The sequence below is a fragment of the Perissodus microlepis genome, chromosome 10 (assembly GCF_051167445.1).
Source record: "Perissodus microlepis isolate ML-2025 ecotype Zambia chromosome 10, ASM5116744v1, whole genome shotgun sequence".
Lineage (NCBI taxonomy): Eukaryota > Metazoa > Chordata > Actinopteri > Cichliformes > Cichlidae > Perissodus > Perissodus microlepis.
In genome coordinates, this window is record NC_140470.1 from 14,205,357 (window position 1) to 14,232,174 (window position 26,818).

At 42.3% G+C, this 26,818-nt stretch overlaps 2 protein-coding genes across 4 annotated transcripts; one reads left to right on the forward strand and one right to left on the reverse strand.

Annotated features, from left to right (window-relative positions):
• Window positions 1-1,454: 1,454 nt before the first annotated feature.
• On the forward strand, window positions 1,455-5,876 carry LOC146379035 (uncharacterized). Of its 2 annotated transcripts, XM_084942284.1 has the most exons (2): window positions 1,455-4,855; window positions 5,134-5,876. In XM_084942284.1, exons 1-2 carry the CDS (start codon window positions 1,672-1,674, stop codon window positions 5,187-5,189), a joined length of 3,240 nt encoding a protein of 1,079 aa, XP_084798410.1. In that variant the 5' UTR covers window positions 1,455-1,671; the 3' UTR covers window positions 5,190-5,876. The 2 variants fall into 2 exon arrangements, with proteins under 2 accessions (XP_084798410.1, XP_084798409.1); XM_084942283.1 differs by having other exon boundaries at window positions 1,455-5,876.
• Window positions 5,877-5,959: 83 nt separating this feature from the next.
• phldb2a (pleckstrin homology-like domain, family B, member 2a) lies at window positions 5,960-23,796 on the reverse strand. Of its 2 annotated transcripts, none has more exons than XM_084942287.1 (17): window positions 23,668-23,796; window positions 21,140-21,214; window positions 19,347-20,296; window positions 18,881-19,213; window positions 15,057-15,191; window positions 14,318-14,455; window positions 13,948-14,094; window positions 13,047-13,157; window positions 12,878-12,967; window positions 12,651-12,788; window positions 12,195-12,294; window positions 11,049-11,244; window positions 10,855-10,945; window positions 10,622-10,768; window positions 10,282-10,501; window positions 10,059-10,144; window positions 5,960-9,897 (listed from the first exon to the last, which is right to left on the reverse strand). In XM_084942287.1, exons 2-17 carry the CDS (start codon window positions 21,192-21,194, stop codon window positions 9,757-9,759), a joined length of 3,078 nt encoding a protein of 1,025 aa, XP_084798413.1. In that variant the 5' UTR covers window positions 21,195-21,214; window positions 23,668-23,796; the 3' UTR covers window positions 5,960-9,756. The 2 variants fall into 2 exon arrangements, with proteins under 2 accessions (XP_084798413.1, XP_084798412.1); XM_084942286.1 differs by having other exon boundaries at window positions 11,049-11,247.
• Window positions 23,797-26,818: the final 3,022 nt, after the last annotated feature.

Sequence of the window (26,818 nt, forward strand, 5' to 3'; positions counted from 1 at the left end):
GTCACACTGGGGCAAATGCACAGGGTGGGAGTTTTACATTGGCCTCGAGAGAAGTGAATAAAAACAACTTTTTCATTTTGTTAACTAATGTTTGCGTGTGTTTGATGTGTACAGTGTTGTATGTTTTTGTTTATTTTCCTCCTTTAGCTTAACAAAGGAGATAAATACTGAAGCATTACTCAGTTCATTTCTGCACCTCAACTGTCTGCGTAGACCTAAACTGAGGAAGTAAGGCAGAAAATAGAGACTTTAATGAAACTGTCTTTAAAAAGAGGTACTTGTAAGCAAAACAGATGTCACACCATCTCTATTTAAGTCACATTTTCACGACGATGACAATTTTTCAAACACTGCATTTAAGATACTTCCCTTTGAGTGAGTGAGCCTGAGTGAATATATCTTTAAGCATCCCACTGAATCTTAACACAGCTCAGAATAGCCAGATTTTTTCAAAGAAGGCTGACCCACTTACACGGATTTATCCGGGCCAGAGAATGCATGTGGATGAGACAGCAGCTTTATTTTCAGACTTGCTGCTGTACGCTCTACTGCTGTTTCTCGAGCAGCCACAAGGAGCCACCCTAGTTCTGCCCACCCAAACTAAATTCATTAACCCGGTGATAATTAAAACATAACAAGTTCCCCCTCATAAATATACATCATTTGCAAATTAGAAAAGGCATGCAGGTCTATATAACTCAGGGCCATCACACAGATTTAAATGTTGAATTAGCAGTTGCTTCACAGAGTTTAATGCACTCCTTTTTCTCGCTATCTCAAAAATCTGGTGGTGACTCTGTCAAGACGCTCAAAAGGTCATACCAACAAGCCCGAGTTTTCAATGGGATTTTAAAAAACGTAAAAAATTAGCCACCACTAAAAAATCTGAATAAAATAAAAAAGGATTACAGTTGGTTCAATGTTTTCTAAAAGGTGTTACAAATATGCTTTTTGAACACATATCCAACACATTAGATGAAAAGGAAAAGAAAGGCAAATAATATGCTAATTATCTTCTAAGATTATTGCTCTTTATTATTATTAATAGACGTCAATTTCTATTCGTAAATCACAGCTTCATGACACATTTAACAGACTGGTGAGAGTTGCGGTGATACAGATGATTGAAATGAGGCCAGTTTATTTAGAATTAAGGCAAATCCACAGCACAAACCAGTTATTAGGCTGCATGTAGAGGTAGCGCTGCCCTAATCTGGATGAGAAGTTTTATATAAAGCCAGATCATTCAGAATTGAAAATGTGGCCCTATTAATGGAGCATTTGTCTTTGCTGTTTATATAAACAGAGTCATCAGACAGGAAGAGAAAGCTATGTTCAGGGTGGGTTGATGACAGCCCCTGGCTCTGCATTGCTGACGAAAGCTGCTTAGCCCCTCAGTTGCTATGGCAACCAGGGAGGGCAGCCAGACAAAAATGAGCCAAAGGGGAGGGGCTTTTGAGGGAGAAATAGAGGAGAAAGGGCTGGATGGGAAAGACAGACGGAGGGAGGGATACGGACAAGTGATAAAGAAACACTGAGAGCAGAGGAGGTAGCGCAAGGCTACACACGGAGAAAAAGGTCTGGATATAAATGCTCCATCACTGGCTGGGGAATAAAATCTACAGCAGCTGACAGGAGGATACAAAAACAAAAGGGGGACGCAGAGAGAAGATGGACGTACAAACGGAGAACATGGACCCCCCACCTTGTGAATCGCAGCCAAGTGGAAAAATCAGAAAAGGATTCAAGCTGTTTGGCAAACGCAAGCCAGGTAACATCTTTTCTATTCGAAGCAAAGGAGATGGAAACAACAAGTCACCTGTTCACAGGAGCAAAACACTAGATGGATTATCAGAGAGTCCTGCGCCAGATTCTGAGCAGGAGCCGGACAAGGAAAAGGGACAGGAGGTGAGCGAGGCAGAGAAGGAGCAGGCAGAGGAGGAGCAACTCGGCGAAGATGGCGTTCTGGCTGCCGCCCCTGCTCGCAACTCCGTTTCTTCAGCCAGCTCAGCCAAGTCTCTCAGCTTCCTGTCACTGCTGAGGGGTGGCAGGAGGGGAGTGGGGGACCGCCGAGTCCACACCGTGTCCCAGCCAGTGGGTCGCCAGCGTCGTGGGCTGAAGGGTCTCTTTGGAAATGTTAAGTTCAAATCGAAAGATAAAGAGGAGAAGGAGGAACTCCCTCCTAGTCCGCTCCTCATGTCATCCCGTGCCAACAGTGTTGAAATCATCAAAGAGGACCTCACCCTCACACCCAAATCCCAGCCTCGCTCTCTGGACAGCCCTGAAACAGAGAGCCGTGAGCACGTCAAGAGTGCAACAACTCTGGACAGTGCAACCCCATCCCCACCAGAGACCGCAACTTCCCAGGTAACAACAAGCAGTGTGAGTAAAACTCATGAAAATGTAGCGCCGTCGCCCACCCTTGAGCCACCACTGGTGCCCGGGGACACCAGCCTGAGCTCGTTGCTTGCGGACATCTCATCTCTCCTGACTTTTGACTCCATCACAGGGGGTGGGGACATCATGGCTGATGTGGAAGCAGAGTGGGGGAAAGCGAGCAGTGCTATCAGCGCTGTGGTGACTGAGGTCACGCCAACATCCACATCTCCCTTCTCCAAACCCACTATCTCCTCTCCGCTGAGTCCCACAAAAGTCAGCACTGCTTCCACAGCAAAACCTTCTCATGTAGCCGTCCCCACTGCCACTTCACCCCAACCCTTTACTGCACTGTCGAAGGCAGCTACAACCTCTTCTCCCATTTCCAAGCCAAGCACCACCTCCACCACAACTTTCACCAAATCTTCCACTCTGACAACTCCCTCAGTCAAACTGAGCTCAGACTCTACTCCAGCCTCTGAGCCTTCTGTCAGCGCTAAAACCATCACAGCTCTGGCGCCAACTACAACAAAACCCTCAGCGTTTCCTGTAACTTCAACAAACCTTTCAGCTCCAACGTCTTCCTTTGTGATTACAAGTAAATCTACAGTGATGTCCACCTCTACAGCGACCACAGCTCCTCCAAACACCCCAGCCTCTGTAGTAAAGGCTTCCTCAGTTAGTCCAGTTCTTACCTCTACAGCTAGCAAACTGGCTTCACAGACTGTACTGCCTCCTCAAACTACTACTTCTGTAAGTAAACCCAGTCTTGTAGCTACTTCACCCCCCGTCTCCACCAAACCCCCATCAATAACCCACAGCCCACCCATCCCTGTTGCTATCTCCCAGCCTCCCCCTGCTAAGTCAGATTCAATTAGCACTTCCTGCAAACCTTCTCTAATCTCAGTTACAGTAGACTCTAAAACCCCAGTGACAGTATCACCAGCCTGCACAGTTACAACAAAACCATCTTCTCCTGACCCGGGTACTCTCTCTAAAACAGCAGCTCCCACATCAGCTGCAACCTCAGCCTCTGCATCTGGGGCCCTTTTCAAGCCTACACTCACCTCTACCCTCACAGAACAAAATAAAAGCCCTCCCTCACATGTAACTGCTCCTGATATCTGTCCTCCCACAGCTAAAACCCAACCCAGCCCTGCATCTATAACAACTCCAGCTTCAGTTTCTTCAGCTAAGCTTCCTCCTGCGACTAAACCCACCTCTGCCTCGGTCTTGTTAGATAAAACGCCCCCTACTCTCACACCAATTCCAGCACTTGCTACTCATGCAGCAGTTTCTACAGCATCTACTGCTCTGGGTCATATTCCAGTTTCTTTATCTAAAGATCAACCTGCTCCTGCTCAACCGCAAATTTCCCAATCTAAAACCCCTCCTGCCCCTGTTCAAGTCCCAGTTTCTATCTATAAAGATCAGCCAGCTCCAGCTCAAAAGGAGCCTGCTCAACCTAAAGCCCCTCCTGCCCCTGTTGAGGTTCCACTTTCTGTCTGTAAAGATCAGCCTGCTCCAGCTCAGATGGAGGCTCCTCAATCTAAAACCCCTCCTGCCCCAGCTCAGCCCCCAGTTACTGTATATAAAGATCTGCCCGCTCCAGCTCAAAAAGAAGTCCCTCAATCCAAACCCCCTCCCACCCCTGTTCAAATCCCAGCATCTGCATGTAAAGATCCATCTGCTCCAGCCCAACAGGAGGTTTTTCAATCAAAACCCCCACCTGCCCTGGCTAAAATCCCAGTTTCTGTATCTACTGACTCTCCTGCCCCAATTTCTGTAGCCAAACCACTTTCTACTTCTGGTCAGATTCCAGTTTCTCAGCCAAAAGCCCATCCTGTACCTCCTGGTGCTCCTTGCCCTGTCACTTCTCTTCCTCCTACCCCTAAACCTCAGCCAAGTGAAGCTCCAGCCTCTGCTAAGTCTAGTGGAAGTGGACTAGCAACAGTGGATAGCCAATTGGCTAGTCCAAATGGCACAAATGGGGAGGGTGTGCAGACTGCACCGTGTAAAACTGAAGAACCACATAAGGAGTCGCGAACAAGCCTCCAAGAGCCCCCCAGAGAAAAGAGAACACAAGCCAAAGCATCAGGGCTGAGCAAAATCCCTGTCGTGGGAGGAAGCAGAGTGGGCAGGCTACCTGTCCGGGACAGCCAGCAACATGCTGATGAGGAATCAAACAGAAATCCGCCCACACCCGTGCTAGAAGAAGAAAGACCCCATTTTAACTCACATGATGCAGGAAACAAAGATAAAATCAGTGCTGCAGAAGCCACCTCAAAACACACCCAGGAGGACAGTCAGCACCCCCAACACCAGAAAGTTCTCACCAGTTCAGCGCGTGACTCAAAGATCCCAGTGAAGCACGGTGCACAGACTCACACTGCCTCCCAAGTCCCTCAGACTAAAGAACCCCCTCGCACTAAGATACCCGTGTCCAAGGTTCCTGTCCGCAGAGCTGGTACTAAACCTGCAGCCACAGGTGGCAGCGCCCAGATAAGGAAATAAGACAGTGGATTGAATCAGTCGACTGCAGATTACTGCTCTGACTGCAACTTTTTTCCAACATCACGATTTTTTAAACTTTGCATTCTATACTGTAAATCCTGGCTGGTCTTTCTGTCATCTCTTGGCTTCACTACTTCATAAGCAACAGGAACAGAGTCAAGGAAACTGACAGCACTCAAGCACAAAACATCCCCGTGGGCAGCTGAAGCGACAAGCCCGGCTCTTTGGTGCTGAGCCACCCTAGACATGCACTCAGGAAAGGTTCAGGGTCACACCTGAACACAAAGAAGCATCGGTAACAAAGGATGAGCGAGATAAAAGGTCATAGGAACACAGTCTGTCTCTCTCTCTCTCTCACACACACACACACACCCTTTCACACAACATGGGCGAGTGCCTTTTTGAGGGTGCTTTTCCTACAGACTGTCAGAATTTTTTCAGTCTTTTCTACAGTACTTTTAACTTTTGTTACTCCCACTTTTTGTAGGAAGTCTTTTTTGTCTTTCTTTTCAGCAAGTCTCTTTGATAATAACCAATCCCTTTACCTTTTATTTATGCCAGGAGATGAACCGCAGGAGCTCTATAGATAAATGCAACAACCAAATTTTACATTCCACACCTTTCTCTGGATGTATGTAGCAGAAAAAAAACATGCCATGAAGTTTTTGCACAATATGTTGAACTGTACAGCGCCCGTGTGTCCGCCTGCTCATATGTAACATACTCAGATCTCACTGTGAACTATGGGAGGGGCTGTGGTTTGAAAGAGTGGAAATTACTCCTCGCAATGAAATTGACAGTGGAGAGCAGCCATTAAAAATGGCATTGTGGACAGAAAGGATGGTGGGATGAGATCTCCAGCTCATGAACTGGCACATCTTTATTCCTGTCCCAGTTATACTCGGATGAGAACAGCATCTCTGTGTAGAGACTCATCTATGTTGTCCTGTTTCCTATTTAATCAATAAAACAATATGAGTACCTAACATGTGGGATCTGTTTAAGTTGTGAACTGCACACCGTTTTTCATACTGTTGTAGTTTTAACACAGGGAGATACGAACACATGCCTGCAAATAACTCGGATTATACGGAAGGAACGTGTAAATCTGAAATATAAGTAAAGGCTAAGAATCAGAGCAAAGAGAAGGAGTAATATTATATATTTTCCCTGACTGATCTTCACCATCTTACTGCAGCCAAGTCTCAGCTTGTCCTCACAGACACATCATTCCAGCATCATCCACACTCCAAGCTCACTGACCTGAATAGTGAGCACATGAATGCCAGCTGAGCCAGGCCAATCAGCTGCGAGGGAAAACGCTTAACATGCATAGCCTACCTTATTATCAAAGGGAAAAGGGTCTGGGAATGTGTGTCATTGCTATTCTTAGTGTAAAAACGTACCTAATGGACATGCTGAATGATTCCACTCTGACTGAGTCGATGATTTGCTTTGGAGTTTAATATCACTGCGGAAAAGAACAAGCTGATAATTTTATTACCAAAAAAAGGTGGAATGAGCAACAAAGATCATTTATTAATGTTGCACGGAGACAGAAAATGCAAGAAAAATTTGACTGGTTAATAGCAGATGAAGTTAAAACCCCAGGTTAAGGATGGGAAACTGATCTGAGTCATGGGATGATGTTAAGAGGACTGTTGCGTTACGAAGAGGGAGCAAAGGCTGAATGTTCTTTTGATTTACAAAATGAGGATTGCAGAGGTGACACAAAAAGACCTCTGTTTGATTTTGAAAGCCAGAGGGCGCAGGCCGAGAAGAGAAAAACACGAGGATTGCACCACATCAGGTGTCGATGCAGGCTATCGAGGGCAACACGTCTCCCTGAGAAAGGAACAGTTGCTCCCTAAGGCCCTGATGCAACACATGTTTGCTTCCTGGCATAACACCTGCACACTGAGATTTAAACACTTAAATAAATGTCTGTAGATTTATAATCACGTCTGTCTGAGGAGGTATTGAGTTGCAGGCTCGCATTGTGCCACAAGGTAATAACGACATTATGCTCTCCATCGCTGGAAAACACTGGTGAGATCCTGTGTACTGTGTGCTGCTTTGTGTCAGCATCCATTCACATGATTATCCAGCAGTCTGGATTTCATACTGTAAGTGAGAAAGATAACAGCCGAGAGCACAACGGTGTGTGTGTTAGTGGAAAATACTTTTATGCTAGGACACTCTTTCGAGGATGCCAATGTTCACATTTTGGACAGAGAGGACAGATGGTTTGAAAGAGGAGTGAAAGAAGCCATCTATGTCCACTGTGAGCGACCATCTTTGAACAGAGGCGGGGGTTTACGACACCAACTCTCTGCCATCTATAATCCAGTTTTGAGATCCCTTCCCAGACGCCTTAACGCCCACTCACATCCTGGGCCATCTGACCTCAGGAATTCGCATGATAAGGTGGGGCCAGGTTTCACAATGAACACACCCGAAACTCTGGCTGATTGGGACCCACACCCAGTTTCACACCTTGGCTCAGGCGATTAGAGGATCATCAGGGGGTCCTTTTGTCCCTCTGTGGGGGGATACTCCCACTAGGTTTATATCTGGGACTCTCCACCATTTGACCTTAGAACTGAAGAAGCTTCTCGGATGAGAGGTGAAACGTCTTCAAGTAAACTTAAAGAAGTCCAGACGCTTTTCTTTGCAAGCTCCTTTGACTACGATGACCTGGATGACTGAGAACCTTCACAGACACTTTTATGCTATGTTGTATGATCTGTCTCCGCAGTGTTTATACAGATTGTTTTGTCTGTTTCCGTGCACACAGTTTCGCTATCTCTGAAGACAGGCCCCCCCGCCCCAATTATTTAACACAAACTACAGCAGCCATAATGCACCGAGGCCAACCTGGCTTTCTGTGGCGTGTCTGTGTTTGTGTGTCTGTTTCTGCCTCTGGAGAGGCTACGTGCCTCTTTAGAACCTAATTTAGCATGCTTCATTCTTTGTTTCCATGCCAACCCCACTAGGTCAACCAATAAAAGGCTGTGGTATTGGAAGGCGGGGTTTCAAACATGAGTGCGTTAATGAGCACATGAACAGCACATAAGACCAGTTATTAGATCCTATAAGGTTTAAAATTGAATTACACTAAGTTATTTAGTGGAATATAATATTTTATATCCTATAATAATAATAATATTTTTTTTAGCACCAAAAAAAATTTATGGCACAATTCCTGAACTTTAAGTGACATTCTGGAGGCATTAGCAGTGTATCTGTAACAGCTGTGTTGTGTTCCAATATTATCTTCTCATATTTGTTCCTTTATGTGTTTATTTACAGGTGCTAATTGCAATACACACGTTTCATTTGTTTGCCTTTTCTAAATCTCCTTTGTATTTGAAAACCATTCACTTTTTTGGTTTCTTATCAGTTTGGTTCACATGCTCATTACTGTGTAAGCTGCATGTACTGTACCGACACCACATTAAGAAATAATATACCTTTAACAATACGACTCATGATCAGAATTATTTATTTATCACACACGTTGAGTATAAAAATCTGTAGCATAGAGTTACTGTTTATAAACAAAATATAAAATATGAAGTGTATTCAAAAATATATATATATGTATATATAAATGCAGTAATTTCGGGGGTTTCAAGGCTTATGTTTCACACAGTGCACAACAGCACAAGGATGAGATGTTTACCTGGCAAATGCCTCTCGTCACAGAGAGGCATCAACCAAAAAAGCAACAACTTCACCTGCAACACTGTCAGCTCTGCAGCCTGATCTGCACTCTACAGTGAGCCCTGCAGTCTGTAACCCGACAGCTCGTCACCTGGTGTGACAGTGATCTTTGATTATCAAACACAGCCAGAGAATACGTCAAATATTAAACACATTAAAAAAATCTGTCATTTGTTTTAGCACGATAAACTAGGCTTTACAAGTAAACAGATTAGATTAAACATGTAGATTATTAAAGCTTTCAATAATTACTCATATATACTAAGTGAGTTTGGCCAGAGCAGATTACGTCATTCCAGTCTGAGGGCTCGCTGAGGACCTCTGCTGGTGAAAATGCAGATATGAAAGGTGTGAGGAACGTGGGTGATGCAGCACATACAGCATCACCGCTGCACAACATGGCTTCATTCACGTCAGGCCTGCAGCCACAGCTACAGACAGAGGAATCTAACTGCACTGTGGTCATTTTCTGCCTCTAGGAGTCAAATATTTGCCTAAAATTGCTAATAACTTAAAACAATAAAGTCACAAAGTGCCTATGATAATCCTTCACAAATTTAATTTGCATGTGTGAAGAAAAATGGTTTGTTCGTTTAAATGGAAGTGACCCACTCGTAAGCATAAGTGAGTTTACGCTGGCAGCAGCATTCAAAGTGACTAACTTTAAAATGCAGTATGCTAATAATTGAATATTAGTGACGATATCGAAGTAATACATCAAGGTCGACATTCAGAGGAAAAAAATTTCAGTCTGACAAAAGGCGGAGTGCAACCAGACTGCAGGTGGAAGAAAGCAAGAGGTGGCCACAGTTTACAGGAAGCTGTTGGACAGCCATATATCTGTAGTGAAGCAGCATTAGGGTGTACCGCAGTTTAGAAGGGTAGCTGATTAAACAGGAAGAGCCTACTGCGGAAAGAAAAACTGGAAAATGCAACAGCTACAGTTTTAAGTGCTGAAAGAAGTAAACAGCTTGATTATGAAACTTTCATGCCACTTCTTTTGATCTACTTATACAAGATTACATTACAAAGTCTGTATTTGAGCAGAAGTTATGCTCAAGCTCATTTGTAGACAACTTCAAGTGTAAACTGAAGCTTAAATTTTTTTAGGTAACCTAGCAAACAATAATTGTAGCTCTGTTAGACCATGAAGTGCATGTGTCCTTCAGCACCGGTTACAATAACATCCATCCAGATACGCATGGCTTCAGGGGACGGAGCCACCATGTAGTACACCCGATCGTGGGTCTTCACACTGAAGGTCAGCGAGGGGTTGGGGCTCTTGTGTGTGGAAGTGAATGTCATTTTTGAGAAAAAAGTCAAATAATATAGAGTAAAGGAGAGGGGGAGGAGAAAAAAAGGACAAACAGGTGTCAATACTATACAATGCCACGTGGTAAAATGCCACGGATACACAAACACACACAGGTAAACGGACTCACTTTGTGTGCATTCTTTAAATGGTCATAGTACACCTCCTCTATGGCTTGGAAGTAAATGACGCCTTTCATCTTGGTCTCGTGTTTGTCTGCAGCCGGGAGTATAAACAGAACTGCTGTGTCAAAGTATCCTAGCGTAGCTCAAAGTTACAGCCATTGCTGCAGCAACTTTGTCGCACCAAAAAAGCTGCACATCAAAGTAGAGACCTAAAAGAAAGATACTCACCTGCATAGTAAGTGAGTGTCCTGCGATTGTGGTCAAAGACAAACCAGCGCTTCTTCCACGTCTTGATCTTTCCTCCCATTTTGACGAGGAACCCGCGACAGGTTTTGTCAGTGATGGCCAGATGGAAGCAGGCGTCTGGGTTGTGTCCGGCTGCTTCAATGTGGCCGTGAAGATCAAAGTCGTCTTTTCTTACTGGGTGGTATCTTGTCAACAGCCGGGACTGCGATAAAATTAGATGAAAGTAGACATTTTATTAGTCTATTTCTGAAATGTAGTTACACGAAGCTAATGTGAACTACAGATTGGATTTCAACATCTTCTCGTGAGTTTTTGTGAATACCTGTGATCTCTGCTTCTCTCTGAGCTTCACCTCTCTCTCCACAAGCTTCTGTCTCCTGCTTGTTTCCTCCTGCAGCCGTTTCTCCAGTTCCTCTCTTCTTCTCCTCTCCTCCTCCAGAGCCTGCCTGCGTATCTCCATCTCCCGCTCCTGCACATGTAAGTAAATTACATTTATAATAAAATGCACACATCCGACATGCAAGGTTACAATTTAGGTTAGATTTGGCTCAGTACTCGATGCTCGAGGAGTCTCAGCTTCTCAGCCTGGGCCTCGCGGAGCAAACGCTCCATCTCTTCAATCTTTGCCATATTGGAGGTACTGGCACTGATAATGAATGGAAAATACAAGCTGTCAGTAACAAATAGAACTATCAAAGAAAGAAGAAACTTCCTTTGATGTGTAGCTCATCGTGTTTCCTGTCTCTAACCTTGAGATGTTGTCTGGGGAGCAGGCAGAGAAGCTGGTTTCCAGGCTGTCAGAGCTGTCCACGCTGATGGTGTCTGACGTCTGGCTGTTGTCCGGGTAAGAGAAAGAGTCCAGGAAGACGTTGGGTTCAGAGACCAACCTGTTGCAAAAATCACTCTGTCTTTGCCCGTCTTCATTTACATGTGCGTGGCTGTTGCCTGCTGACAGCAGAAAATATTAAAATAACAAACTGAAAATACCATCAGGACACATGTTTGTTAACAGACAAAATCACATCCAAAGAGCTGCAATGCATTAACTACATGGCCAAACAGGATTAGCTCTTATAAAAACAGAGTAAACAGAGTAAAAATAGGCAATTGCACAGGTTACCTGGTGGTAAAATAACAAATGTGGTCTGACTCAAACTGCCTGTAATCATTCTCAGACAGTTTGGCAAAGGCTTGCAAATAATTGCTGTCTAATTTGTAAATGCAGACAGATTGCCAGCACGTTGCAATCAATCTAAGTCAGTCTGTGCTGATGAGTGCAGCTCGTCGTTGCAGTATTGCACTTGGCTCAACTCGTTGTATTCTGGTTATATTCCTATATAAAAGCGAGCTTGCTGAGCACCTGAGTCCTTTTATAGTTAACCTGTCTTCCTTCAGCATCCCCATCACTACTTGTAGATGAGTTTATGAATTTCTTTTTCAAATCTATGAGGTTCTGGCAGAATGTAGGTAGTAAGTGTAACATATTTACAATTTTTGATGTGCCATAACTGCCAACTCGACCCCATTCAAAGGCAAACTGAGAGCAGACAGACTGCATCTTATGGTTATTTTATCACTGTCTTGATGCAAAAAATTGCAAAAATGCTGCAATTTCGGTTTTTTCATTAAAGATATTTGCATTTGTTTCTTGATTTGAAACAAGCAAAGCTAAAAATCCCAATTTTCTTTCTTGTATAATGTAGCGTTTCTATTCTGTGTTTTTTTTAACATCAGTTTTAGACTAAATGTATCTTGCTTTGTGCAGTGACACAGATTTTCAAAGGACCACAGCATTTCCTAACCTGACAGTCATACAGCCCCAGGAGCAGAGCCGATCTACTACTACAACTACTACCAAGAGGTTGATACAGACGAGACAGGACAGTGTGACTCACTCTTGGGCAAGCGGCGAAGGTTCACCTCCCGAGGGGAGAAGCAGAAGCCTTGTGGGATGACACTGCCACAGCTTGAGCTTTGGGACAAAGGAAGGTGAGGCTGAGAGGGGAAACAAGAGCACACGTGCTGTTTAGGACTGCATTCTTCAACATTTACAGAAATGCAAACTTCTCTCATTTATACTTCATGAGCTGGATGGATGTTGCAACCCAGACTGAAACTGAGAATTCCTGTTTGGGTGGATCATTCTCAAGGGATAAACAAATAACTAGGGCAAAGCATCTGCAGGCCAGAATCTCCATGAGCACAATCATTTTGAAAGTACCACTGCAAATGTTTTAAAAAGTCGACACGCTAAGTGCTCTTTAACATAGCAGACTGAGGGAGCAAGCATTAACTTCCAGTTTGAGCCAACCTTTTCCGTCTGCTCAGATTTTCTGAAAAAACCTAAAGACCTTTGGAGGAAGCGTGCGTCCAAGGGATCTGCCATAAGTGGTGAGCAGCTGCTGGCTCCTTTTGTGAGGTAGACTGTCATTTGGATGTGATGAATTTTCCTTGCTGCTTCTTCGTCTTTCCTTCAGAGTGTGCAAGTGCTGCACAGAAATCAGAGCAATGAAAAGGAGAAATAGGATTTTTAATATTAAAAACCTAAAGCTGCACTGTTTGTGCCACTGACTCCTACCTCTTTGATGGCTACAGGATTGTTAGCGAAGGTCTGCCCCTCAGACAGCTCTGCATACTTTCCTTCCAAAGACACCAATTTCTCTCTCTCCTGCAGACACGAGGCACTCTTTAAGTAAATAAAACCGAAGGCTGTGTTTACAATTGTAACATTCAGAGAATTTTCAAACCTTCTGAAGCATGACGAACAAATTGTTCTTCTCTCTCTGGAAATTCTCCCGTTCCTGCTGAGCCTGTAAAGTAATCTGAGATGACTGTTTCTTGAGCGTCATGAGTCTTTCCTGTGAGAAATAAGGAGCGCAGCATTAGTACACATTACATATGTCAGCGTTCACAAAGCGCGAGGCAGAAGAACGCAGTAAAAATAAAAAGCAATGCAGAGATATTGAGAAAGTAAGGCAGAAAATTCTAATAAAGGCAGTTCAGTTTCTGGGATATACTACACCCTCTTTATAAGCAAATATCTTTACCCAGTTCTTGTGCCCTTTCTGGGTTTTGATACTCAATAAAAAAAAGTGTTCAGTTGGCCTTCAGCATTGCATGCTTACCATTGATGGTTTCCTGCAATTAGTTCATGCTTTGTGCTGCAAATCTCATAATTTTGAAGCTTTATTTTCATGCAAAACCTGCAGTAAGATTAATGACAACAGACCACAGTGTAGTAAATTCAACAAAAATACAGAAAAAAAGCAAATTTACAATCATCACAAAAAAAAGTGTTTGCTTTTTACCTTCCATTGTGTAAAAATGCACTTTTTAAAGTCACTATTCATTATGTGTATATAATATCTGTAACAGAGTCCCTCTAGAAAAATAATATAAAATTTCTTTTTTAAAGAAGCTATTTGATTGTGTTCATATTCCTGTGTAGGCCAGACTTAAAAATTGCACACCCTAAAGATCTGAGTTAAGTTTAACATCTTGTTAGGATTAATTCTGCCACAGTGCTCCAAAAGGCCCCCAGTTATTAAAGTTACTGAAGAAAAATACAGGTTAGGGTGTTACGATGTCGGGTGAGTTATACATGCACCACATGCAGCATGCACACTTCTATATCTTCACATGTTGTACCTTGCGGGTGACAGTAAGGCGCTGACAGTCTGCGATCTCTCGCAGCAGCTCTTGGCTCTGATTCTCTTTTTCCTCGTCCTGCTTAATTTCTCTCTCCAGCTTCTGAAACTCCAAGTCCTCCAAACTTTTTGACTGCTCCTCAGTCTCCTGAGGAGCAACCAGGAAACATAAAAATTCAAACCATGTGAAAGAGTAAAAGCTTTGGGTAAACTGTCTTAACAGAAATCTATGAATATACAAAGTATAGTTGTTGTTTTTTTAGCTCAGTTTACTGAAATCCTAATTAGTGGAAAACTAGAAAAATACTTCTCAGATTTCATAACAAACCTAACCCTAGGAAATAATTCACTGCATTTCTTGTCATTTTTACCTGTGACTTCTCAGTGTGGTTCATTTTCTCAACATTGTGAATTTTTCCCTTGAGCTGCTCCAGAAGCTCCTTATCCCTCTGCAGCTGGGCCATCTCCGACTCCTGTTCTCCTTCCAGCAGAGCACACTCCACCTCCATCTGCAGGAAGTAGCAACGCAAGGGTGACAATGTCCCTTTGGACTCATTTTTGGACTAGTGCACTGAATAGGACATTCACAGGATTTCAGCATGATGCTCGCTTCATCAGTTTTTAATCTGTGGAGCCTGAGTTAACTTACAACTTTATTATTTCTAATCAGCAATGATTACTCTTCCATTGATACTTTCCAATGAGCTTTTCTTAATAACACCTAGTTTTAAATGTAGAAAAGCCCACTGCAGGGTATTTTCCATCTCTATCTGTGACCCTGACCATCCAGCAGTTATAAAGTCACCAGTTTTTAATTCTCACTGAGTCTCACAAATACCTAACACTTTTATTTAAGATTCATTTACCTGCTTGTATAGAATTAAAACATGTGTCCTTCCAACTAAAAGTACCCTGCAGTCGACCTCCATGGATATATCCCGTATTGTCATGCTGCTCCATCAACACTCCAGCAATTAAATAGAGTAAGGAGTATGATAAGTGCACATGTGTTCGTCTGAAAGGTTCTTTCATCTCTAGAAAAGCGGATTAGCTAAATATTTTAAAATGAAGAACAAACTATTCGTGTTTGTGCTGCACTGTGCTGTCTACCTCTCGAAGAGACTCCTCCATCTGGTTGTCCAGGTCTTTGATCTTCTGCTCGAGCTCTTCTATGTTATTCAAAACTTGGATTCTTTCTTCCTCTATATGCGTTACTTCCTGTTTCAGCTGCACGCTCTCCAAAGCCTGTAACGACATCAGGAACGCAGATAAATGCCCGGCTCTCCAGGAGGCTGCGCATTAGGTAAGTACAAATATACAAACAAAGGTCCCCGATCAAATGGAAAAAGAGACTTTATGCAATTACACAAAAAACAACAGCTCTCTTTTTGCTGTGTAAATTATGCTGATATACTTTGCCTCCGTGCAGAATCAGGTTTTATTGAATTAGACGACAGCAGCTGCTGTTTTAACTCATCCAAGCTGGATCAGTGACAGCAGGGATTCTTTTCCGCTGGCCGTAATGGAAATCTCTATCAGTGCACTTCACCACCACTCATGCTAAAGCACTCCCACATACTGCACCATCGACCACCACCCTGCAAACACTCATTCACAGTCATATGTAGGTGTATTCGAGACATCCTGTAATATCAGTAATATCAGGTATTCTTCCCTTAAGGAGCCATGTTGATTTTTTTTCTCTGGACAGATGCTCATGTGTACAACAGCTCTAGGATTTATAGTTTTCCAGATGGGTTGTGAGTGCTCTCTTTTCACTGCACACAAAGCTCTGAGGAATGCAGGAGATGGCAGAGAGGGTATTTGGAGTCTGTAAACCTCTGTCACGACTGACACATAGCAGAAAATAATAGCATCAACTTGGAAACCTAATTTTATAACTGTGTGTTTACATGACAGCTGGATCTGCTACATTACCTGGGTTAATTATAATTACATTTTTTTGGAACATCTTCCATCCATTTATCCTCAGCAGAAAGTTCAAAACATCTGGAAAAACGCATGGCTCTGCCACACATATACACTAGCATTCTTCCAGTCACACAACTGCACAGAGCTGCGCACACACACTCACACACACACATATGCGCATGCTAATGCTCTGTGGGATAAAGTCATTTCCTGTCTCTCCCCCCCAACAATTTGAATGACTGAAACAAAACTAGGACTTCTTCATTAAAACCAGACACAACCCTAGGTTGTTGCTGCTCGAGAGTGGAAAAGAAACTGGCCTAGAAGAGGTGGTCTGGCTGGGAGCCTAAACTCCAGTATTTGATATATTTGATTTCTTTTATATTTGTACCTTAAACATGTTCATCTGGTTATTAGTTTGCAACACATCTATAAAATAGTAGTGAGAGAAAACATCAAAGCTGTGAGAGGATTGTGCGTAACTGTGATTTCTCTGTTTATGTCTGAACAACCCACATAAACTGAAACTGAAACTATCAGCACACACTTACAGTAGTTATAATAGAATGCCTATTAGTTGTTATAATTATTCTTCCTTAAAGTTTGGGGGACTGCACACATCATTTTTTAAAGCTCTGACACAATTTTGTCATGCAGTACTGTGCATGTTGGTCTTGATCCACTTACTTATTTCTATATACGTTGCTAGTAAAATGGGAAATAGGTGCAGAAATGTCTGCAAACATACGGCATATAGAAATATAGTACAGATATAAGGCAAAAACAGAGGAACAGTTCTCCACGCTTCTTGAAGGACATTCAAAGCTCAGAGTTCAGTGTTCGAAGTTGAGAAACCCTGGAGAACTATTCAAAACAGCTCGAGACAACTTTAAATATTACAAGCGAGTCTGGCTCTGTGGAAGCAAAACATAAAGAAATGGGTGGCAGCTCAAAACTTTGACCCACCCCTCATTTCTTTATGTACTCTTTCAACAGAGTTCAAATACAAATATTTGGTATCTCTAGAAAACTTTAAAACAAGGTTTTAACTGAAGTTTGGAGGAAATGTGGGACGGGAAAACTTGGATTGAAAAAAAAAGCACTCTGATATATAAACAGACAAAGATAAACAAGCAATCAGGAGTCAGATTAACTGCATTCCACAGAAGTGGTGTGTTCGCTCCTCAGTCACTGTGAAAGTCATCCAGGAAGTAACCAGGGTAAAGATAAATAGCTTTAGGGTCCTTGTCCAAATGTATCACTCATTATTACATCAACAATCTGCAAGAACTTGTTAGTTTATTCTGTTAGTATAAAGTAATACAATTTTTCTCTTTTCACCAAGTGACAAATTTTTAAAGCAAGTGATCAATTTTCATAACAGGTAAATATAGTGAATGGTAAATGGACTGGTTCTTATATAGCGCTTTTCTACTCTTCAGCACTCAAAGCGCTTTACACAACTTGTGCAATCACCCATTCACACAAGCACATTGTTCTAAGTGCTTTCTAAGTAACATTCACACACATTCATACTCCGATGGATGCATCGGAGAGCAATTTGGGGTTAATATCTTGCCCAAGGCATGCCGACTAGGGGAAGCCAGGAATCGAACCACCAACCTTCGGATCAGTAGATGACCTGCTCTACCGCCTGAGCTACAGCCACCCAGTGTGCTCTAAAATTAAGCCGAAGGGAGAGGAGGGAGGGAGAGCTCTCTCACCTTTCATTGTGTGGTTACAGTTACTGAGAAGATGAGCTTTTAAGTTCAAATGTACCAGGGGCATGAAGGAGTCTTCCAACTGGTTAAAAAGGCCTTTTGCCAACGAACAGTGCTACTTTAGGTTCTGAAGCTATTTCTAATAAACCTTCAGTAAGCTACAGGCTTAGCAACAAAGTTAGCAAAGAAGTAGCGTTAGCAAGTAACAGATGAACATGTAGTTCAATATAAATATTCACATATTTAGGAGATGAGATGCCAAAAAAGATACACTTTTAAACTTTTAAAAATTCATCAAGAGACCAGAAAAATACCCTAAATTTAGCTCCCTCTATGCTTGATAGATAACTGTTTGCTAACTTGTTAGCTAAAAGCCTTAACTCCAAAGGCTAGTTGTGGAGTAACACCAGGAAGCACGCATAAAAGTAATGGAGATTCAAAGAAAAAAAACTTACCAAATTACAGCAGTAAATTTGCAAGAAACATCTCTCTGCCATTCAAGTCCTAGATTTATGAGAAAAATAAATTACCTTACTGCCAAGGTGGGAAATTAATTTTCCCAAACTGGGATTGCTGTGGGGGGGCTACTTCAATAAACTTTATAAAGAGATCAAATTAATACTTAGCAGAACTGAGTCCAGCTTATTGGTGCGGCAGCTACAAGAGTCTCAGTTTCTCATGAGGCCCGATGGGAAAATACAAGTTCCCAGCCCTGCTTCACAACCTCATTAATATTTACCACTGGGAAACAGTGAAATCTGCTTACACTTAGTGTGTAAGTGTAGCAGAAGTAGACAAAAGCTATAACTACACCTGAATCAATATAGTTTTTCAGAATATTCATGCAGCGTCTCATTAAAGTGTGGATATGATGCTGACTGCAAATTAGAGTTTGGATGTTCATCCACTGTAGGCAATGTGACATTAACTTTATATCATTGTGGGGTAACCCCCACAGTTTGTATGACTTCATACAACCAAAAAACAAGGAAGTCTTTTTTTTATTTATGTAAATTTCTCCTTAGAAAATTCCAGTAGTTTTTCTCTCAGACTCTTCCGACCTCCTGACTACTAGAAGGACAAAACTGTACCACTGAACTCCATCATACATGTTACAAACTACAAGATACTTCAAGAATAATAATGAAAACTGCACAACAACAAGTAGATTTATTCTTTCTGAATACTTCAGTTGATACCATCATTTTCTAATAAACTGATTATATTATTTCATTTTCCTAAACTTGTGCTTATAAAAGAGAACGGGTTCTTTAGACTTACTTTGGCTCTGTGATGCATAGAAGGCGAGGGTGCACTGCTGTTGAGACTGATAGGAGGTGAGTGGGATCTGGCCTCTCTATAGCCGCTCTGCTGACGCTGGCTGGCCTGCTGCTCCTCAGAGAGTTGGAAGTCTCTGGCTTTGGCTCCAAAGCAGCTCTCTTGAGCTGTGCTGCTCGGAGAGTCGGAGAACACTGAGTCATCGTCCGACACCTGCAGCTTCTCCAGCTCCTTATTGATCTTCTGCAGGTCAGAGACAGCTGATCCCGCTGGCTCTCTCGCTACCTGTCCCAACTCAGTGCACAGGTTTAAGATGGTCTCTAGACGCTGGCATTCCTGCAGATAATTGATTGATATTTGGTTAAAATTATTCTAGGAAAATATTGAACTGATTACATTTTCAGACAGGTGTATGAATAAATTGTTAAAGTGAAATAAAAGTGCGCAAATTTGGGTAAAAAGAACTCACTAATCTCTGCACTTTCTGCTCCCTGAGTCGCTCATCTCTCTGATGCTGGTGGTAGTCTTTGAGCTCCTCTTTGCCATTCAGAGAGGTGATGCTGCCCACCCGTTGTCCCGGACTCAAACCACTCTTCCCAAAGGACAACCTCCTCTCTCCGATGCCCAGATCTAACCCCGTCCCATCAATCTCTACTCCCATAGAGCTCAGAGAGGCCAGGCTAGCCCTCCTGGGTGTGCTGGGCATGCTGGCTGGTACTGTCACATCTGGAGGCTGCTCCAGAGAGGAGAGACTGCGCCGGTTTCCTGCAGAGACCACTCGGTGGGAACCTACTGAGTGGCGTAACGGCAGTGACAGCGCAGGTGGATCTGCTGCATTGTGAAGCCGTGGCAGAGAACGGCTGTGCATACCCAGGCTGTTGAGGGAGCCCGTGGAGTACTTCCTCTGACGGGAGTCTCCTGAAGCTTTGCCCTGTGAGTAGAGCCTGCGGGTCATTCTGGGGCTGGATGGCATACTGGCTGCTCCACTTTTGACCCTGGGAGAACGTGGTATGGACTCCCCATAAGGGGAGACCATAGAGCTTCCATTTGAGAGAAGCAAGCTGTCTTGGGATTGGTGGCGAGCCTGGGAGTGACGGAGCAAGCCATTAGAGCTTAGCTGGCGATCACCTTGGCGAGGTGACGGCGGCACGCTGTTGCTGGTCATGTAAGAGATGTTTCTAGCGGCAGAAGGGGGACGCTCTGTGTTACTGAGGATCGACAGCGGCCTGGTGGGCTGGGTTCCTACAGATGTACTCAAGTACTTGCGGCTGCACTCTGCTGCCCTCAGACTAGCCTCCAGAGCACTCTTCCTGCGCTGCAGCGTCTCCATGAGTTCCTGTAGCTCGGCTTTCGAGCGGGAGCCCCTCAGCATCGTGCCAGCCACTGAGCCGCCACTGCTGTGCTCAATCTTCACACAGTCTGCAAAAAAGTGAAAATTGAGAGACCATGAAAGCCAGTCTATTTTTGGCCTACATAAAGCAGTCAAGTTAGTTTAAGTACTTCAATACAATAAACAGCAGCTCAGCTTAAAAGAAGGGCTATCACATATGTGCTGAGTAAGTGGGGGGTAGAGAAACCAGCAAAGAATGTACTCTCATACAGTTCTGAGCCCAATACAAACACTGGCTCAATCAGTGGTTAAGTTTCTTCTAAAAATGGAAGAATGCTGGTGGACCAAGACCAGCCAGAATACATCATAGTCTCGGCAGCAAGAGGACACCCAAAATATCTGTGCCAGGGGGGTGGTTCTTGAGTCATGGGTGACCGGACGTTGAATATACAAAATATTAGGGAGTTTGTTTGAGATGAAAGAATGTTCACAACTCCTGCAAAATGAAATAAATAGTGAAGTGCACTGCTTCTCGTGTGAGCTCTCCCTGCATGAATAGCTGCAGTATGACTGCACTCTTTAGACTCAAATAAAATTCTCAGCATTTTTTCCAGCAGATCAGTGTCTAAATTATAGTCCAGACGTCTGCTCCACAATGCACATTTACTCAGATATCATTTTAAGTGAAACCCAGAAGCTTTGAGGATGGACTGGAAAGACACGGAGCTGCTCCAGGAAAGCTAACCAAATACTCATAGTCCACTTTATTGTGATTCAGCCGACTCTGTTCTCTCCGTAAAGGTGGAAACATATTCCATTCAAATAGCATGTAATAAATATTAAATGTAATTGTATGATGTCATTTCCTGTTAGTGTCGCTTCTGAATAATGTAATTGTAGTAATCAGTAATATGATACAGTTGTTGTTTTACCTGAGCTGTAGCCCAGTGTGGCGACAGCACTCCTTTGGGGAAGCATGCTCTTCATCACATTGATTTAGCTTTGTCCTGTGCATGAAAGGAGAGGCAATCAATATACATCAATGAAAAACCTAAAAAAAAAATAAAAAACAGGAATTTACTATAAACCAGATTCTTCCTTGTGTTAGATACTTGACATATTTTTCTATGGCTTTTACTGCTGTTTATTTATCTAAATTGTTTTTTGAGTAAGTTTCCAGTTTTGGAGATGTTGGCTATAGAAATGTCTTTTGGTGTTCACATAAGAAATCAAGACCCAGCTACTCAAAAAGCTCAAGAAACTTTACTGTAAACAATGTCATGTAAACAATATCATGATAGTAACAGATTGTTACTATCAGGCTTAAATGAGAGCGAGGTGTCCATCATCCATCAGTCAGTCCTCCTAGAAAATTGGTCAAACTTTAATGATGATTTATTTGTCCTGATATGAGGGTTTGGGTAACCAATGACAACAAAACTTACCACTTTCTTTATGGACTTCTTAAATTACTTAACCTGTGACTTTCCACTGAGCATGAACCGGATGAGCTACTAAATCATGGAGACTTTCTTTTTTTTTTTTCTGCCACCCACATCTATCCATTAAAAGGAAAGCTTGGCTGAATGGCTAATGTGCAACACGACACCTTATCACTCTAAACATGCTTTCTTCTGCTGAGTAATATGGACGGTGGCTGTATTTTGGTAAAAGAGAAAATAGTTCCTGCTTGCAAAATGTGTGTGAATTTTTTATTTATTTAATTTTTTTTCCCCCTTGGCCTGATAGCAACTGATAACTCCAAAATTAACCAACTAAGGCAATAACTGAGCTCCACAGGTTGAAATTATTTACATTTTTTAAGGTTGGAGGGACTGTATCTTTAATATTTCACGTAAAAAATACAAATTCCACAGAATAAGTCACCACTCTGTTAACTTATCCTTCAAAATGCCACAAAATAAGGACGTATAAAAACTTTCCTAAAGACTTGAGTATTAAAACAGGTCTAGAGGAAAGTTTTTATGTCTGGCCCTCTGTCACCAATAAAAACCAAATCTGAAAAGCAGTGCCCTGCGTCTTAATCAGTGTTTCAGCCACAGACTCATGACCAGTCATTCACACACAGTTTGAAGTCCAGACTCACTTCATGCTGAATGCACAAAATCAAAAAAAAAAAATGAAAGTAAAAAATTTGATGGATTATAGGTTTTGGCATGTCTTTGAAAAAACATTTAATTGGCTAATTAATGAGTAGATTGGATAATTATATAAACATAAACACACAGCCCTCAATCTCATGCTTTTCCAGTGGGGTGGAGTGGGGGATAAAGATTTGCGCTCTCCTCTGAGGAAAAGAAAAAGGAAGGCAAAAATAAAATATGTTAAATAAAAGAAAGAAATCCATCTTCAAATCCCCTCGCTTCAGGTCATAACTCACAAAGATCACAGAAAAGTAAGGATGTTATTGGTTCTGGTGATACTATCGAGGGATTTTAAAGAGTCAGACGTTTCCTGTATCCACACGCACAGACACAGAGTGAGACAGAGATGGCTGATCCAAGATTTTCTGCTCCTGCTGTCTGGAGGAAGAGGGAGAGTGAGCCTACAGGAAACAGGGTATCCTTTTACACAGTGACACAATCAATCAGTATGAGTTCATTCTCCAGACCTAAAAGAAAAACTGTCTCGTGTCAAGAGCATGAGTTTTTACTGCATTACTCGGGCTGCAGGCCAGCAGGGAGGTGCAGATCATAAACACACAAGGAGATGTAAACAGTTTGAGGAATGACCGCTGATAAGCTGGCTTTCATCTAATGTGTGGCAACAAGGAAAGGAATACTTTCACACTGCTTTTTAAGGCCCTAACGTGCTGAAATTGCCGTCGCCTTATGCCTCAGTCATTTTTATTCCCATGCAAGGGAAAAAAGTGAAGGGAAATCCCATGCAGTTAACAATTAGTTTAATTTTCATCTAATTAGAGGGTCGACAAAGAGCCAGAATATAACGTAGAATATGTGTTTTAACATATAGGAAATCTTCAACGTTTTCTGACCAGCAAACCAAAGCATTAACTTTGAGGTTAAGGTAATGTAAAAAGAAGATTTGATTGTATTTTTTATTTTTTGCTATGATAGAAAAAAATCATTAAAATGTCCTGATTTCACAGCGCACTGTACCTACAGGGATTGTGGTGAGTAGTCTGGAAACTTGCTGATAACCACTGCTGTTTTTGTCATCTACTTTCTTTGAATAGCTGCAGCATTTTCTGGCAACGTTAAGTTAATAAAGATAAACTTTTTTTTAGCCTACAAGAGTTATTTTTCTTTACACGTTTATTTATTCCAAGCATGTAAAAGCACAGACGCAGACAGATGTACAACAAACAGAGTCTGACACAGCCGCCTGACTTTCCAGGAGCATCACTCTTTGTACCGACCAGCCAGTTTGGCATCTGCTGAAGCGAAATTTGAAGGAAAAGAAAAGAAAAGCGACTGACCTTTGCTTTCTGTCCCCGTTACATACTTATAGGATCTTTTAGTTATGAAGCTGAAGTCCACTCAATCCCTCTCCCTCTCTAAAACAGCACACTAAAGTCTTTCCATGACAAAGGACCAGGCTGGAGACCCTCTCCCCTCCCACCCTCAACTCTCCGCTGAGATCCTCCTCCACAGGAGAGAGAGAGAGAGAGGGGGGTGTTTACTTTCGAGCATCAGACGCGGTTGCTGCCCCTCTCTGGTTAGATAGAGAATTGCTGATGAGCAAGGAGGGGTGACAGAAGTGACTCTAGCTGTTTCTGACCTCTGACCTCACACTGATTATTAATATCATGTTTTCATTATTGCACCATGGACTCTGAGTGAATTACTGCAAGGCTGCGTTTGTCACGTGATGGTGCTGATTCTCCACTTTCAAAGTAAAACCAATTAAATGTCCTGCCAGTGGTCTCTGGCCTTCTGCTTACAGAAAATTAGACATTAGGTTTTCAGACAGAGGAGGTTTTTCATAGTGTGCGTTTTCCAGAAAAGAAAAGAGTTACAAAGAAAAAAAATGTTGACTCCTAGATTGTTGTTTCAGCAGTATGTGGAGGCGGGAGGAGGCCCCATTGCTATGCTTGAAACGGGGCCAACCTCACTCCCCCTCCCCAACTAACTGTGCAGGCAAAGGGTGAAAAACCCATTCTGCAACACAGAGCATACCTACTGATTTAATTGCTGTTTGTATAATCTCATTCCTGGTGGAGGGAAACACTTCCATACATTTTTATCTTGGTATACAATGAGAAAATGTAGGCTACAGAGTGAAGCAGCAGTTTCAGGGAGCCGAATGAATGAAATGGTCGTTGTTTTTTTTAAAAAGAAATCCCCTAAAACCCACTGAAAACCATCCCGAACCATCATGCATAAAAACTCCGGTTACATCATAGGGAGGGGGTTGTGAGTGTAGCGCAGCCAGGACGAGATGATTACTTCCAGATACTGTGGCGGGGTCTTTGTCTTAAAAGTGCACACGCACACTCACAAGTCTGTCTGCCTCTTTCTCTCTCCCTCTCTCGTGCATTCTTTAAAGTTTCAGGAAAGTGCAATGACACATGTAAATCTTTAAAGGGTCCTCATTAAAACAAAAACAAAAGAACCTTTCAAGTTTATTACTAACAAAGAAATGTTATTGTCATAGAGCAATGGAACGACAAGGCACTTCCTGTCCAAAAGAAAGGTATGATTTAAAGTAACCACACAAAGATTTCCATCAGGCTCTGTGTGTATACGTGTGTGTGCGTACATGAGCATTTTTTCTTTTTTACTATAGACTGAACTCATGCATGAAGGCATTCTGTGGAGTCTAAGCTGTGGAAAAAGTAGGGAAGAAGTTGGTGTCAGATTGTGGGAGTGGGTGTATGATCATCTCTGGTAATTTTTGGGAGGTCTGAGTCATAACGTGAAAAAGTCTCACATGTTTCAGCGAATAAGAAGCAGCGATTTGATTCACTTAAGCTTGGTTTCTTAGAACATATCCCTCAGCTCTATTGATCTTTTCTTTTGTTCCAATTTCACAAATATATAAAGAAAAAAACAACAAAAGTTTATAGAAAAGTTCATTCTAGTTGCCTATTCTCTACATACCCCATATCTTGGATATTTAATGCTGCAGTAAATAAATAAATTTGTCATTTGGCCTGCTGGCAAACCCCCAGCCTGCCATCTCAACCATCACACACTTTGACATGCTAAAACTGAACCATGTAGATTTACTCAGAGGAGTTTGTGTAACCGCTAATGAAAAAATGAAACCCTCCCACAGCCACTCTGTGGAGTGACCCGAGTAAAGTTAATCAGAGCAGCAGGATGTGGGCCGTAAAGTGACCCACATCACAGCTGTTTGGGTTGCTTATCTTGATGGAAAATGTCCATTTAATTCGAAAATTGGTTTAAGGTCTGATTGAAACCGCAAAACAAGACGCCCGTCTTTGTTATGCCACCAAGCTTATAATTAAGTGGCTGTGGTGTAATGAAGGCGGGTTGTCCAGACGTCTTTAGGCATTGTGACATTTGTACAACGCAAACAATTAAATCATGTCCATGTTTATATTGCAATACGACCATAACACAAATCAAGCTCAAGTCCACCGTCTGCACAGACACAGAATTCTGTTGGTGTCGTAAATAAACAGTATATTTAATATTTGTATACAACCCTGAGTCCAAACTTCAGGATGATTTTCAAAACTCACAAACCTGTATTTGAGTCACAATCAAACATAGAAAACATCAAATGTTTAAACTTAGGAAATGCACCATTTTAAGAAACAATGTTATTTTGAAAAGCATCCACTCTTCTTTTATCAACAGCGTTGGGTCTTCTATGTTGTATTTTAGTCAATGCTAAATGTTTCCAGCTGGTGAAAGATTTTGACTGCATGTATGCCAGTTCAGCACCAGAAATCATCTGGACGAGAGCATATTTTCTAAAACCTGTACATACCTTTCGGCATTGATGATGGCGTTCCAGCAGCTGCCAGTTTCATAGGCATTAATCTGCCTCCATACGTCACAGATGCAGGAACTGAGTACTGATCGCAAGACAGATTGTCTCTCTTGTCTTAGCCCAGAGAATACTGCGTCCATGCTTGCAAAAATGAATTTAAAATTTTGTTTTCAGCTGACCACCGAATAGCTCTCCACCTCAGTCTATTTTAGTTGAGCTTTGACCGAGTTCACATATTTGTATGATAGAGCTTTTTCCTGCATTTGTGGATGGCATGGTAAACTGTGTTTACACAGCATCCCAATGTTTTTGGACATGGAGGTTGTACGTTTTGGTAATGATATGTAGAATAAATTAAAAGCCAGACAAAGGTGAGCCCAGCATAGGCACTTTGTTTTATTTTAAAGCCAAAGGGGAAAAAAAGCACAAACTCAAAGTTCAATCATAGTTTAGACAGTATGATTCAGGTACTATATGAAGATGATAATATGACCAGACACGCTGAATTTTACCAGTTTGATCTGGATCATCTTTCTGTGTGTGTGTGTGTGTTGCTCCACCACTTGATGCTCATTGATTTCCAAACACTAACATGGATCACAGTTGGTAAATGCACTTGATTTTTATGGTATACAAAGTACAGGCTTAGTATTTTCAAATCCATC